This window comes from Schistocerca cancellata, chromosome 5 (assembly GCF_023864275.1).
Source record: "Schistocerca cancellata isolate TAMUIC-IGC-003103 chromosome 5, iqSchCanc2.1, whole genome shotgun sequence".
Taxonomy (NCBI): domain Eukaryota; kingdom Metazoa; phylum Arthropoda; class Insecta; order Orthoptera; family Acrididae; genus Schistocerca; species Schistocerca cancellata.
The window spans coordinates 2,716,747-2,730,095 of NC_064630.1; the positions used below are offsets into that span (position 1 = coordinate 2,716,747).

General features: G+C 42.9%; 1 protein-coding gene across 1 annotated transcript; it reads right to left on the reverse strand.

Annotated features, from left to right (window-relative positions):
• Positions 1-4,279: 4,279 nt before the first annotated feature.
• On the reverse strand, positions 4,280-13,076 carry LOC126187603 (uncharacterized). The gene is made up of 3 exons (XM_049928792.1): positions 13,072-13,076; positions 4,655-4,892; positions 4,280-4,498 (listed from the first exon to the last, which is right to left on the reverse strand). Exons 1-3 carry the CDS (start codon positions 13,074-13,076, stop codon positions 4,280-4,282), a joined length of 462 nt encoding a protein of 153 aa, XP_049784749.1.
• Between the last annotated feature and the right edge of the window lie 273 nt (positions 13,077-13,349).

Genomic DNA, 13,349 nt, shown 5'->3' on the forward strand with positions numbered 1-13,349 from the left:
GGGTAATGTGCAATTCCCAGCCTGGGTTAACAAGTAGGACTCGCATGTACCACCTGGTACAGGTGGTGATTGTCTGAGCTGTTACCTTCCCAAATTACCAATTGGCCCCTCTGTCAGCAGTTCAGGAGCTATGACCTGAGGTGTGAACATTCACCTAAGCTGAGTTAGCCCCCCTCTGAGGCGGGCTCCCAGTTGGAATGAGTGTGCCATTGGAGATGCTGGCAATCATGGGGGATTTTCTTGCAATGAGCCAATCACCATTTCAGCCTACATCTACTAAATGTAAACGGAATGAGGCTGAAAATTCCAAGACTCTTCTAGCTGCATCTCAGTTCATCGTGGTATCACATACTGAAGGAGGTCAGCCAGGGCATCACTGCAGTCCATCGTGTAACAAAAAAGATTGATGCAGCCTTAGTGCCTACACACACTTTTTTCCTCAAGTTTGTAGAGTAGTGCTTCCATCAAAGATCAAAGCAGACTATGAAGTCATCACAGTCCAACTGTACATTCCAAACCCCATGCGCTGCTACCAGTGTCAACGTTACAACCACACTCGAATGTCTGTTGAAACAGTGCCCAATGTGTTACTTGTGGTAGGGGTACTTATGAGGATGATTGCCCACTTCCTTCTCCCCACTGTATCGACAGCAGTGGTGATCTTACAGCCTCATCCAGAGAATGTCCCAAGTATCTCAATGAGCAAGGCATCCTGAAGATCTGGGTGAAGGAAAAAGTGCCTTACCCTGTCACTCGCAAATCGTTGGCTAGTTGAAAGCCCTGCATTTTACCATCTGGCACTTGCAGTACCGTTCTTGCTACATCTCACTCCACAAAGGATACAGGCATGCAGACTTGCAACGTCAAGTTCAGCACCGTGGTTGTAAAATCACCCAGTGTCATGGTAGCAGCCCTGTCTCCTTCTCCTCTAGTGCAATAAGCCACCAAATCTTGCCCTCCAGCGACCAAATCATCTGCTTCACAACTGGTACGCTAGTAAGGACTGAAGGAATATTCCAGCGAAGCCTTTTTATGTCCCTCCAGCCATGAAGTTTCCAAGTCTTCATGTGACAACCTCAAAGGCTCTAAAAAACCAAAGACAAATGGTCTACTCCTTCACCGAATCAGAAATCCTCTTTAACAGTGTCGCCGTGTGATACCCTCACCCAGTCGACCTCCATTTCGCCATGCACACAGCCAACCGTTTTTCTCCCCTGGCTTCTACAGTCTGACCCAGTGAGAATGCTGACACCTCTGTATATTCATGGAACAGGATCCTCCAGCCTCTGCGCCCCGTAGCACTGAGTCTTCGACAGCTGCTGAAGTGACAACCTTTCATTTTCTCCCACCTCCCCTTTCCGCATTATGACTTCCTCCAATGAAACAAATGAAACAAAATTCCGTTATTACGACTGCTTTTGACCTCTCGTATTTCTTTCCAGTCTACTTTGACCTCTTGCCCACCCTCCCCGAGGACGCCACTCCATCTAATGGGAGGAGTCATGCTGTTTATTCAGGATGACGTCCATAGCCAAACCATCTCACTGTATCCTCGTGTGCAAGCTGTTGCAGTCTTCATTCTTCATTTTCCTTCGTCGCTTCATCTTTCCTCTTTGTACTGTCTACATCCCTCCATCATTTGGTGTCACCAGGGCAGACTTACCTGGCAACTCCCTCACTCCTTTTTGGTGCTCAGTGACTTCAATGTACACCATCTCCTTTGGGGTTCTTCCAAAACCCGTTCCAGAGGTGCCCTCTTAGCTGCCCTTCTCAATCAACTCAACCTCATCTTTCTTAACATTGGAACACCCACATTCCTTTCAGACATCACCCTCACCTATTCCCATCTGGGCCTCTCATTCAGCACTGCCTAACCTGCCTGTCATCTCGAGTGGTCTGTTCTCTCTGACACATATTCGAGCGACCATTTCACATGTGCTATCCGTCTGCTAACTTCTACTCCACCTACGTGAAAACCCAATTGTCATCTTTCTAAGGCTGACAGAAGGGTTCACTCCTCTCTGGCGACCTTCGATGAACATTTCCCAGTTCTGATAACCAAGTAGAATACCTTACAAATGTTATCCTTATCACCACACAATGTTCCATTCCTTGAACTTCACCTTTACCACGTTGTGTCGTGCATGGAGACGTGCTGTCCACATTTTTAACCATCATCCTACGATAGCGAAATGCATTCGTTATAAAAAGTTGTTTGCACATTATTTTTGCATTCTTTGGGATAGCAATAACCTAACTGGATTTCATTTACTAGTTCTGTTAACAGTTCCACTCCCTCTTCTGCCATATGGGCCAGTCTCCCATGGCTCTCTCGGATCAAGGTCAGTTCCTCAATTACTGGGCTCACTGTAGAAGATGACGTTATTGTCGGGCCCACCGCTATCTCCAACATCTTAGGCCACTATTTTGCGGAGATTTCGAGTTCCACCCACTACCACACTGCCTTCTTCCATCGGAAACGAGTGGGGCAGGCCTGGTTGATACCTTTCTCCTCTCAAAATCGTGAATGCTACAATGTAGCCTTTACTATGAGGTAGCTAGATCATGCCCTCACTGCACACTGCAATCCAGTCTTTTGCCCCAGGGCCGAACGATGTTCGCATTCAGATGTTGCAGCACCTTTCTTTTTTGGGCAAGTGCTTTCTCCTTCATGTGTGCAATTATATCTAGGCAGATAACGCGTTTCCCAGACACTGGTGTGAAGCAACTGTCATACCCTTATTTAAGTCTGATAAGGACGAACACCTTCCTTCTAGCCATTCCCCCATTTCCCTCACCAGCTGTGTTTGCAAGGTGATGGAAGATATGATTTATGACTGGCTGGTATGGTGGGTCGAGTCTTGCAATTTACTGATCACTGCAGAATGTGAATTTTGAGCACGCCGTTCTGCAGTTGACCATCTCGTCACTTTGTCAATCCATGTCAAGAACGATTTTCTGCAGAAATACCAGACAATTTGCAGTGAGCCTACAACACCTGTTGGAGTACTAGTATCCTCCGTGGTGTATACACGTGGGGCTTCCAAGGTCACCTGGCCTGTTTCCTTCAGGGTTTTTTAAAAGACCGAGTTTTCAAGGTAGGTGTGGTTTCTGCCTTGTTGGACAACTTCATCTAGTAAAACAGGGTGCCTCAGGGCGCCAACTTGAGCGTCGTTCTCTTTGCTGTAGCCACCAGTGTGCGATTTGCAGGGGGGATGGGGGGGATTTCCCGCCTCTGCATCAGACAATCCCCTCCTCTGGTTTTAGTTTATGCATCCCAACCTGGGATGTTTATTTCCCACGCACTGGAGTAAAACTTGACATATAATGTAAATTTGTGGAGCAGAACACAAAGTTTTTAATAAGTATTACTATTAACACTATTAATATGTTTCAGTTTTCTATCATCAGAATAAGTACAACTTTTCACAAATCTGCCTCTACGTTTTGAATTCCCCTCGTGTATCTGTACCTGTATGTAGATGATTTTGTAAATAAGCTTTACCTATTATGTACTTTTAAAGATATAACAAGGGATGGCTTTTCTGATAGTGCATACGCGTCAACAGTGAGTTTCGGTGCTTTAACATCTATTTCTAAATAGCTGTTGAACCATGCGTAATGCCACGGTCCAAGCTAGTAACATACATAATTCTACTAACCCCCTAAGACATCCCCCCCCCCCCCCCCCCCCCACTGGTAGAAGCACAAATCGCACCCTGGTAGCCACTAAGCTGATATGGCCTGTCTCCCGCCAGCCATCTCCGGCTACGTTTTCTTTGACGATTTTGCGACCTATTGAAGTTCTCCACGAACTTGTCTTCTTGAGCGGCCTCTTCAGCTATGTCTCGATCGTCTTTACTCGTGGAGCATTGACAACGTCTTTCGCTTTTCCACTGGTAAAACCGTTTATATGAATTTCTGGGGTTCTTCCGCTGTCTTTGCATCTTGGGTCAGTCGCTCTTCTGTTCACTGAAACTATAAAATTCCTGGGGTTCTACTTGATAGAAAACTTTCTTGGTCCTCCCAGGAGTCATACGAGGCCGCCTGCTCTACCTCATCCCTCAGTGTCCTGCGTGTCCTAAGCAGTACTTCCTGGGGAGGGGATCGGACCACCCTACTACATTTGTACCGATCCCTTGTCAGTTTGAAAGTAGAATATGGGCGTTTCGTTATGCATCTGCACGTCTGTCCATCTTACGCCATCCAAATACAATCCAGCATCATTTCTGGTTACACATCAAGTACGGTGGGGACAATATATAACAATATTGCACACTTAAAGCCATACAGTAGGTATGAAAGGATTACTGCTTACTCGGAACTCGCCTGAACTGGGCCTGTTGATAAGTTCAGCAATGTCGGCGCTGGTCTGCACCGTCTCATAGTAGAGAGCCTTGAACTCGTCAACTGGGACGATGGCGAGGATCTCATTGAGCGTGGACTTGAGGCTCCTGCTGCTGCTCCTCATTTGGTTGGCGGGTTTCATATCGGAGGACTGCCCAGGAAGTCGTGGATCATGTTGATGAATCCGTAGGGGTCAAGGCCTGAGTCCTTGAGGAAGTTGGGCAGTTGTGGAAAAATTTGAGCAATCAAAAACTTTGTCATGCAATACCTCATAGCTTTGTGATATGTCAAATGGAGTGATGCTTACATTGTACAGCTCAGGCTGGTGGTCGCCAAAGACGACAATGCTCTCAAACTCCTCAGACACGAGGTACTGAAGGGCGGCCTGCACTTCAGCGCCGTTGGCGACGTAGTTGAGGACGATGTTGGCGATTTCGTCGAGGGGGATGAGGGCCAGGAAGTCGTTCAGGTCATCCTGCAGGTTGCGGCTAGATTTGTTTGCAGGGAAGCGCTGGATCTTCTCTTCTTGACTAAAATGTAAGGTCCTGTAAAAGACAAGCTGAGTGTTATTACTTGGAATTAACCACATAACCGTTAGAGAATTTGAATCTGACCAGTTAAAATATACTGACCTACAGCTGAAGGCTTTTTCTGCCGCTGTGGACTATATGCCATGTAATGGTATGTGAGGTGGTTATTTGGCCACTGGTGCCCCTTACACTAGCCCAGTTGACAGTCTCTATGCACTTGCTGCCGAACTACTGCTGTCATACCAATGTGATGTTCTCCTCAGCTGAAATGCATGCTGTTTGTCTGCCATGCCTGGTCACCTGTCCTATGCTTCCTTCAATGACAGCCTCGATTAGAGGCTGTTCACAGATCTAGTTGAGAAGGCTCCTCTTGCATGTTGGACCCCACAATGATGAATGAGGTCCAGTATCTGCAATGCTGAGGGTGATGCAGAACCATACGCAAGACTCCTGTAGTCAAGACGGGACTGAATCAGGGCTTTGTAGAGCCACAAATGGGTTGAGTGATGTGCACCACCGTAGCTAGCGTTCATGGGGCAGCGTACGGAGGTGTCACTAGCACTTCCGCTTAAGTTGGCGAAGGTGGGGAAGCCACATCAGCCGAGAATCAAAGACTAGTCCCAGAAAGTGGTGTCTCAATTACAAGTAGTAATTGATCATTCAGGTGAAACTCTGGGTGTGGATGGGCAGTATCATGGCGATGGAAGTGCATGACACGAGTCTTGGTGGCTGTATTAGAGGAGCAAACATAAAAGCAAAAATCGTCACCATACGAGAAGGGCGATACCGAAGAACTCAAGCCTCCACTAGATCGCTGATGACTACCAGAAAGAGGGGGACGTCCTGTACAGAACCCTGTGTGAGCCCATTCTCTTGGATGTGGAGGGTACTGAATGAAGCACACAATTGAACCTGGAAGATTCTGTGCTACAGGATGTTCTTGACGAAAGTCGGGAGTGGACCCTGCGGACCCCACTCATGTAAGGCAGTAAGGATATGGTGTCACCATGACGCGTTGTAAGCCTTCTGTGGGTCGAAAAAGACAGTGAGAAGGTGATAACGACATACAAAGGCCGTCCAGATGGTGAACTCCAAGTGAACCAAATTATCGGCAGTTAAATGAAGGCTGTCAGCCACTACGTTGTCCACAATGAGAGAGAAAGCCTGAAAATTGCTATTCTCGACACTCTCTTGACACTGTGGATCTCTGAATATTGAATTCCCTAACGATTTCTAAAATGGAATGTCCAGAGCCTCTAGCTCCAACTAACATTCAGCATTCGAAGTCTCGTAACTGTCGTCGTGCGGCCATAATCACATTGGAAACCTCTTCACATGAACCACCTATGTACAAATGACAACTCTACCAATGCAGTGCCGTTTTATACCTTGTGTACATAATACTACCGCCATTTGTATATGTCATGGAGGTAAGAATAGAGGGAGACGCCGTGACGTCACAGCTGTGAAGCTATGTGAAGCCGAGGGTAGCCATCTCAATCCGACCAAAACATTGCTGCTGTAAGCTTGTGTGCATAGGCTTGTCGCTCGCTTTTGGAAGGATTTTGCGCTATTATGGTGACTTGTGTGGTGTTCGGATGTACGAATCGTTCTGATTGTAATGCGAAATCGAAGGGAATAACATTTCACGTGTAAGTTGTCTCGTTAAGTGTGATTTTACCACTTCATTGTGAATGAACTTGTGCTACATCGGTACTTATACTATAGCGTGTTTTTCTCCTGATTTTAGATTTCCTAAAAATGAAAGTCGTAAAGCTCTGTGGGAGAGTGCCGTGAGGAGGAAGAATTGGCGTGCGTCTAAATGGAGCACTATATGTTATCAGCGTTTCCGAGAAGAGGACATAGACCGAACTTCCCTTTCAACAGTAAGACTCCGAGAAAATGCTGTACCATCAGTTTTCCCTACACACCCAAACCATTTGCAAAAGGTATGTTAATTCAAAGAATTACATTCTTAGTTTTCAAGTTCACGATTCAGTATAATACCTACGTATCATCGATAATCGAAGTGTTGAGTAACTCACTTTGTCTTCATCACGTACCAAATTAAAAGCTAACACTACATTAACTGGCGTAAAGTATAGGCCTAAACAAGACACTGTGTACATTTGCCATTCTATGTACCGTATTTCAGTAAATATTGGTGGTAATGAACAGTGTTTCCCAGTAGTGTAACGTAGCTGAAATGTCCCAGTACGTATTACAAACAAGATGTATTTACGGGGCTTTGGAGGGAGGGTATAGCTAACTTAGTTTTCAGTTTCTATTATTTAGTTTGTGATACACGTTTATTACTGAATTAACAAAATTGTATCGTTTACATTGAAGGCTAGCTGTTCGTAATATTACATTAAAACTATTTTTAATCCGAAGAAACGCGGAATTTCGCCTTTACGAGATTTAATTTGAAACAAAAACTTTGAAACAACCAATCTGATGACGTTACATGCGTATATGGTGCAATTAGCGACTGTAATACACGCAGCGCTATAGCACACTGGCAATGTTTTGGTCAGAGTGTCATGGCAGCGAGCCACGCCCCCATGGCTTCAAAACGTAGTACAGCTGGGATACGTAGTGCCATCTCCCCTTATTCTTACCTCCATGGTATATATATATATATATATATATATATATATATATATATATATATATATCCCATGGCTTTTGTCACCTCTATGATCTTTGGCCAAAGCAAAGATTCAGCTTTGTAACACTTATCTGTTTGTGTGACTATGACATCTGCATATCCAGTTTCGACCGTCAGGGAGATCTATCGACTTTTGTGGTCATACCCTGTTCTGAGAAGTGGCAGAAGCCATATCTGATAAGTTTTAAACTACAGCATATGTCCTATGACTGTACGGTGTTCAGATATTGAGAATCTCTCGAAAACGCGTCGTTGTTGGTACGATTTGTTATAATTAAAATATAAGATAGAAAGATAAAGGCAGTTGAACGCTACAGAGAGTCTAAATAAGATAACAAGTCCCCTGTCTACTCCGTTGCATAGACGAAAGAATGTCGGGTAATGAAGAAAAGTTTAGCTTGTGCTTGGGTTCACATCCTGCTGTTTTTTCCTTCCCTTCACTTTTGTAAAAGATTCTGGGACCATGTATTTAATGTTATCTACATCTACATCTACATCCATACTCCCTACGTAGGTGAGTGCCAACAGAATGTTTTCGCAGTTTACATCTACATCTACATCCATACTCCGCAAGCCACGTGACGGTGTGTGGCGGAGGGTACCTTGAGTACCTCTATCGATTCTCACTTCTATTCCAGTCTCGTATTGTTCGTGGAAAGAAGGATTGTCGGTATGCCTCTGTGTGGGGTCTAATCTCTCTGATTTTATCCTCATGGTCTCTTCGCGAGATATACGTAGGAGGGAGCAATATACTGCTTGACCCCTCGGTGAAGGTATGACCTCGAAACTTCAACAAAAGCCCGTACTGAGCTACTGAGCGTCTCTCCTGCAGAGTCTTCCGCTGGAGTTTATCTATCATCTCTGTAACGCTTTCGCGATTACTAAATGATCCTGTAACAAAGCGCGCTGCTCTCCGTTGGATCTTCTCTATCTCTTCTATCAACCTATCTGGTACGGATCCCACACCTGTGAGCAGTGTTCCAGCAGTGGGCGAACAAGTGTACTGTAACCTACTTCCTTTGTTTTCGGGCTGCATTTCCTTAGGATTCTTCCAATGAGTCTCAGTCTGGCATCTGCTTTACCGACGATTAATTTTATATGGTCATTCCGTTTTAAATCACTCCTAATGCCTACTCCCAGATAATTTATGGAATTAACTGCTTCCAGTTGTTGACCTTCTATATTGTAGCTAAATGATAAGGGATCTTTCTTTCTATGTATTCACAGCACATTACACTTGTCTACATTGAGATTCAGTTGCCATTCCCTACACCATGCGTCAATTCGCTGCAAATCCTCCTACATTTCAGTACAATTTTCCATTGTTACAGCCTCTCGATATACCACAGCATCATCCGCAAAAAGCCTCAGTGAACTTCCGATGTCATCCACAAGGTCATTTATGTATATTGTGAATAGCAACGGTCCTACGACACTCCCCTGCGGCATACCTGAAATCACTCCTACTTCAGGAGACTTCCCTCCATTGAGAATGACATGCTGCGTTCTGTTATCTATGCTCTTACTTTGTTCATTAAACGACTGTTGGGAACTGTATCAAACGCCTTGAAGAAGTCAAGAAACACGGCATCTACCTGTGAACCCGTGTCTATGGCCCTCTGAGTCTCGTGGACGAATAGCGCGAGCTGGGTTTCACACGATCGTGTTTTTCGAAACCCATGCTGATTCCTACAGAGTAGATTTCTAGTCTCCAGAAAAGTCACTATACTCTAACATAATATGTGTTCCAAAATTCTACAACTGATAGACGTTAGAGATATAGGTCTATAGTTCTGCACATCTGTTCGACGTCCCTTCTTGAAAACGGGGATGACCTGAGCCTTTTTCCAATCCTTCGGAACGCTACGCTCTTCTAGAGACCTACGGTACACTGCTGCAAGAAGGGGGGCAAGTTCCTTCGTGTACTCTGTGTAAAATCGAACTGGTATCCCATCAGGTCCAGCGGCCTTTCCTCTTTTGAGCGATTTTAATTGTTTCTCTATCCCTCTGTCGTCTATTTCGATATCTACCATTTTGTCATCTGTGCGGCAATCTAGAGAAGGAACTACAGTGCAGTCTTCCTCTGTGAAACAGCTTTGGAAAAAGACATTTAGTATTTCGGCCTTTAGTCTATCATCCTCTGTTTCAGTACCATTTTAGTCACAGAGTGTCTGGAGATTTTGTTTTGATCCACCTACCGCTTTGACCAAAATTTCTTAGGATTTTCTGCCAAGTCAGTACATAGAACTTTACTTTCGAATTCATTGAACGCCTCTCGCATAGCCCTCCTCACACTACATTTCGCTTCGCGTAATTTTTGTTTGTCTGCAAGGCTTTGCCTATGTTTATGTTTGCTGTGAAGCTCCCTTTGCCTCCGCAGCAGTTTTCTAACTCGATTGTTGTACCACGGTGGCTCTTTTCCATCTCTTACGATCTTGCTTGGCACATACTCATCTAACACATGTAGTACGATGGTTTTGAACTTTGTCCACTGATCCTCAACACTATCTGTACTTGAGACAAAACTTTTGTGTTGAGCCATCAGGTACTCTGAAATCTGATTTTTGTCACTTTTGCTAAACAGAAAAATCTTCCTACCTTTTTTAATATTTCTATTTACGGCTGAAATCCTCGATGCAGTAATCGCTTTATGTGCTTATAAGAGCGCTTCTCTCCTAAGAATGAAAATGCCAGTAAATCTACTAAATACGTTGATCATCTGGTAAATTTATCTATATGCCACTCAAAATAAAAAGCACAGAAATGACGTATACATCTGAAAAAGTATAAAAATGTAACTTAGTCTAAGCCGTCTGTTAAGTATAAGAGAAATTTTATAAGCTAGTTTAGTTTTAGGAGAATTCTTTTCCAAACAAGAACTTCTCATATACCTGCAGATGAAATGTATTCTGGCACTGCTATATAATGTACCTGCTGCTGGTTTTTCTCGTTATTTCAGTTACTCTCTAGTGCAAAGGAAGAAGTTCATTTTCTTGCTGTAATCTGTAATTTTTCTCACAAATTGGAACTTACTTCTCGCAACCGGCACACTTTTACCATTGGGGAAGCGTATTGTGAAGTACTTTTGTAATACATAATTATCTAAATAATGAGTATGTAGTTGACAGGTTCTCACATTTAAAGAAATAGAAGGCAACAATAGCTTGAAAAATAACAATGAATGTAGAAAATGAAGATACACTTTAATTCGTGAACAAGAATAGCTACCAAAGCCACAGCATTACTCCATATTTACAATCTCAGAAGAGTGTTATAATTATACTACATTTATTATTTTGTTGTGCAAAGCACTTATATTTTGTACACGTAACTATACAAAATTACGTTATATATGATCCTAAAATGAATAAACAGTTCAATTAAAACGAAATCAATAAACAGGTCAAATCGAGTAAGGTGAGGAAAGCTGTGACTTATCCACTGGTCAGCAACCAATAAATACTAATAAGGCACACACAATGATAGAGTATTTGCAGGCTTTTTCTGTAAAGAACATAAACTTTTGTCTACCCATTACTTTCATGCTCGTAAATAATTAGGTGTGATATTGAACACAACAACCAGCCACATTGTTTTAGGTCAGTGAACTGCTATCATAAAAACATCCCAGTAGTATTACACTTATCATCACGATGACAGTGCCATCTTCGAAGTGAAGCCGTGAGACAGCAGACTCACGGCAACGGCGGTAATACATCTCTGTAAACGCAACATGGATGACCATTGCATGGGAGGGTAACCTATAATCCACGAGGCTTTGTGCAAACATGATCTCATTTTCACATGAAACGAACTTATTGAAGACCGCCGGAGCTACCATCGAGTATCGCTAAGATTCGATGCTGAGTGCTTGGGAAACACCGTTCTGGATTCCATAATTTCGTGTCATAACGTGCGTGTTATGAAAGTGTGCAATTTCAAGGCAGTGGTACATTGATGATCTAGAAAAACACGTCGTTGTTGGTACGATTTTTATAATTAAACGTCACATATTGATGCATTGGAGGTTAAGGCCTTCATGAGACCCGAGTTTCAGTGCAAAACGCAAGCTATCGGCGGTTCATTATGTTGAACATTTACAACTCTTGGGTTACAGAGTGCAGTGTAACTATACAGCAGGTAAGCGTCCTGCCGTATCTGAAACTTTTTTCTCGCCATACTTTTCTATAATGTTAAGTTTCTGGGAGTGCCTTATTAATAGAACTATGTTCTCCGATATTCGATGTTATGTAAATATAAGAGTGCTCTCTCTCTCTCTCTCTCTATATATATATATATATCCATCTGTCTCAAGAGTGAATTGTCATTGTTAGTAATTTACAGATTAAGCATGAAACACGTAAATGGGAATAAATATTCAAAATTGTTGATCATCTGGCAAAACAAACTACCACTCAGAATAGAAAGCGCAGAAAGAATGACACATTTGAAAAACAATTGAAAGGCAGCTTAGTCTCTGCCATCTATAAAGCATAAAAGAAAATTTACGACCTAGTTAGTTCTTTTAGGACACTATTTCGCAAACAAAAATGTCTTCAACTGAAGTACATCTTTGACCACCAATCTGACGTTTTCCGTTGTGGGAGCAGGTTGCTCTTCCATATAGTGTTTTGGTGTGTTAGTGAATGTTTTGACATCGATAAGGCTGGCTTCAGAGCTATATGTTCTGTGATATCACAAGAGACAAAAGAGGATCATATTGCTTTTGAGAGTTATAAAATGTATCGTTGCCTAAGCAACACGCCAATTCACGTCTTATAAAATTTTATAATAAAGAAGTGTTAAGTTCTTATTTGTGTGTGTGTTTTCCTGTGTTAGACACCACCGAAAAAATTGGTCACTCCGACGTGGTCGGCGAGACAACAAAATAAACCCTGCAACGTAATTATCGGCGAATTGTCCAACGCGGAATCTGCTGAAATTCGGCACAGACGGTGTTCAATAAAATACTCAAAATGCAATCAGGAAGTGGACTTGACGGGGACAATCCTGTCAGTACTCCATAAATGAATAAGGTAAGCGTAATGCTTCCTCTCTTTTGGGTAGAAAAGCCGGATATTTGGTTTTGCCAAGCCGAGACCCAGTTTACAATCGCTGCCATAGCAACGGAAGCAACTAAGTTTAGTTATCTGCTGGCCCAGCTTGAACCGAAATATGTCGAAAACATCTGGGATCTGGTAATCAGTGACGAAGATAATAAATATTCTCTGGCAAAAGAACGACTCTCAACAATTTTCAAGGAAAGTGAAGAGCGTAAAATAAAAAAAAAAAACGGTTGAGTTGGTTGGAACTTGGCAATATGAAACCTAGCCAGTTATTACGAAAAATGCGAAACTATGCTGGTACCAACTTGTCGGAGAACACTTTAAAAACATTGTGGCTCGATAAACTTCCTAGTAATAATCGAAGTATATTAGTAATATCGGAAGAAAGGCCGGACAAGATCGCGCAGATGGCCGATCGTATAGTGGAGATGCAATATGCTGAGGAGCTTCAAATTACCTCATCCCTATCAGTTCCTTCCACATCCCAATAAAGTCCAAGATCTTCTTTTAAAAATAAAAGACTTAGAAAATGAAGTTAAGATGCTGCGAGGATCAAATAGATCCAGTTCATGCAGCAGAAGTAGAAACAGAAAACAGCTAAAAAAAAAAAGAAAAAAAGGTCAATACTGTTATTATCACTTCAAATTTGGATCACGTTGTAAACCTGAAAAGTGTATGCAACCTTGCCAATGTAAAAATAAGGAAAACAAGGAAGGGTAGATTCAAAAGCGGCTG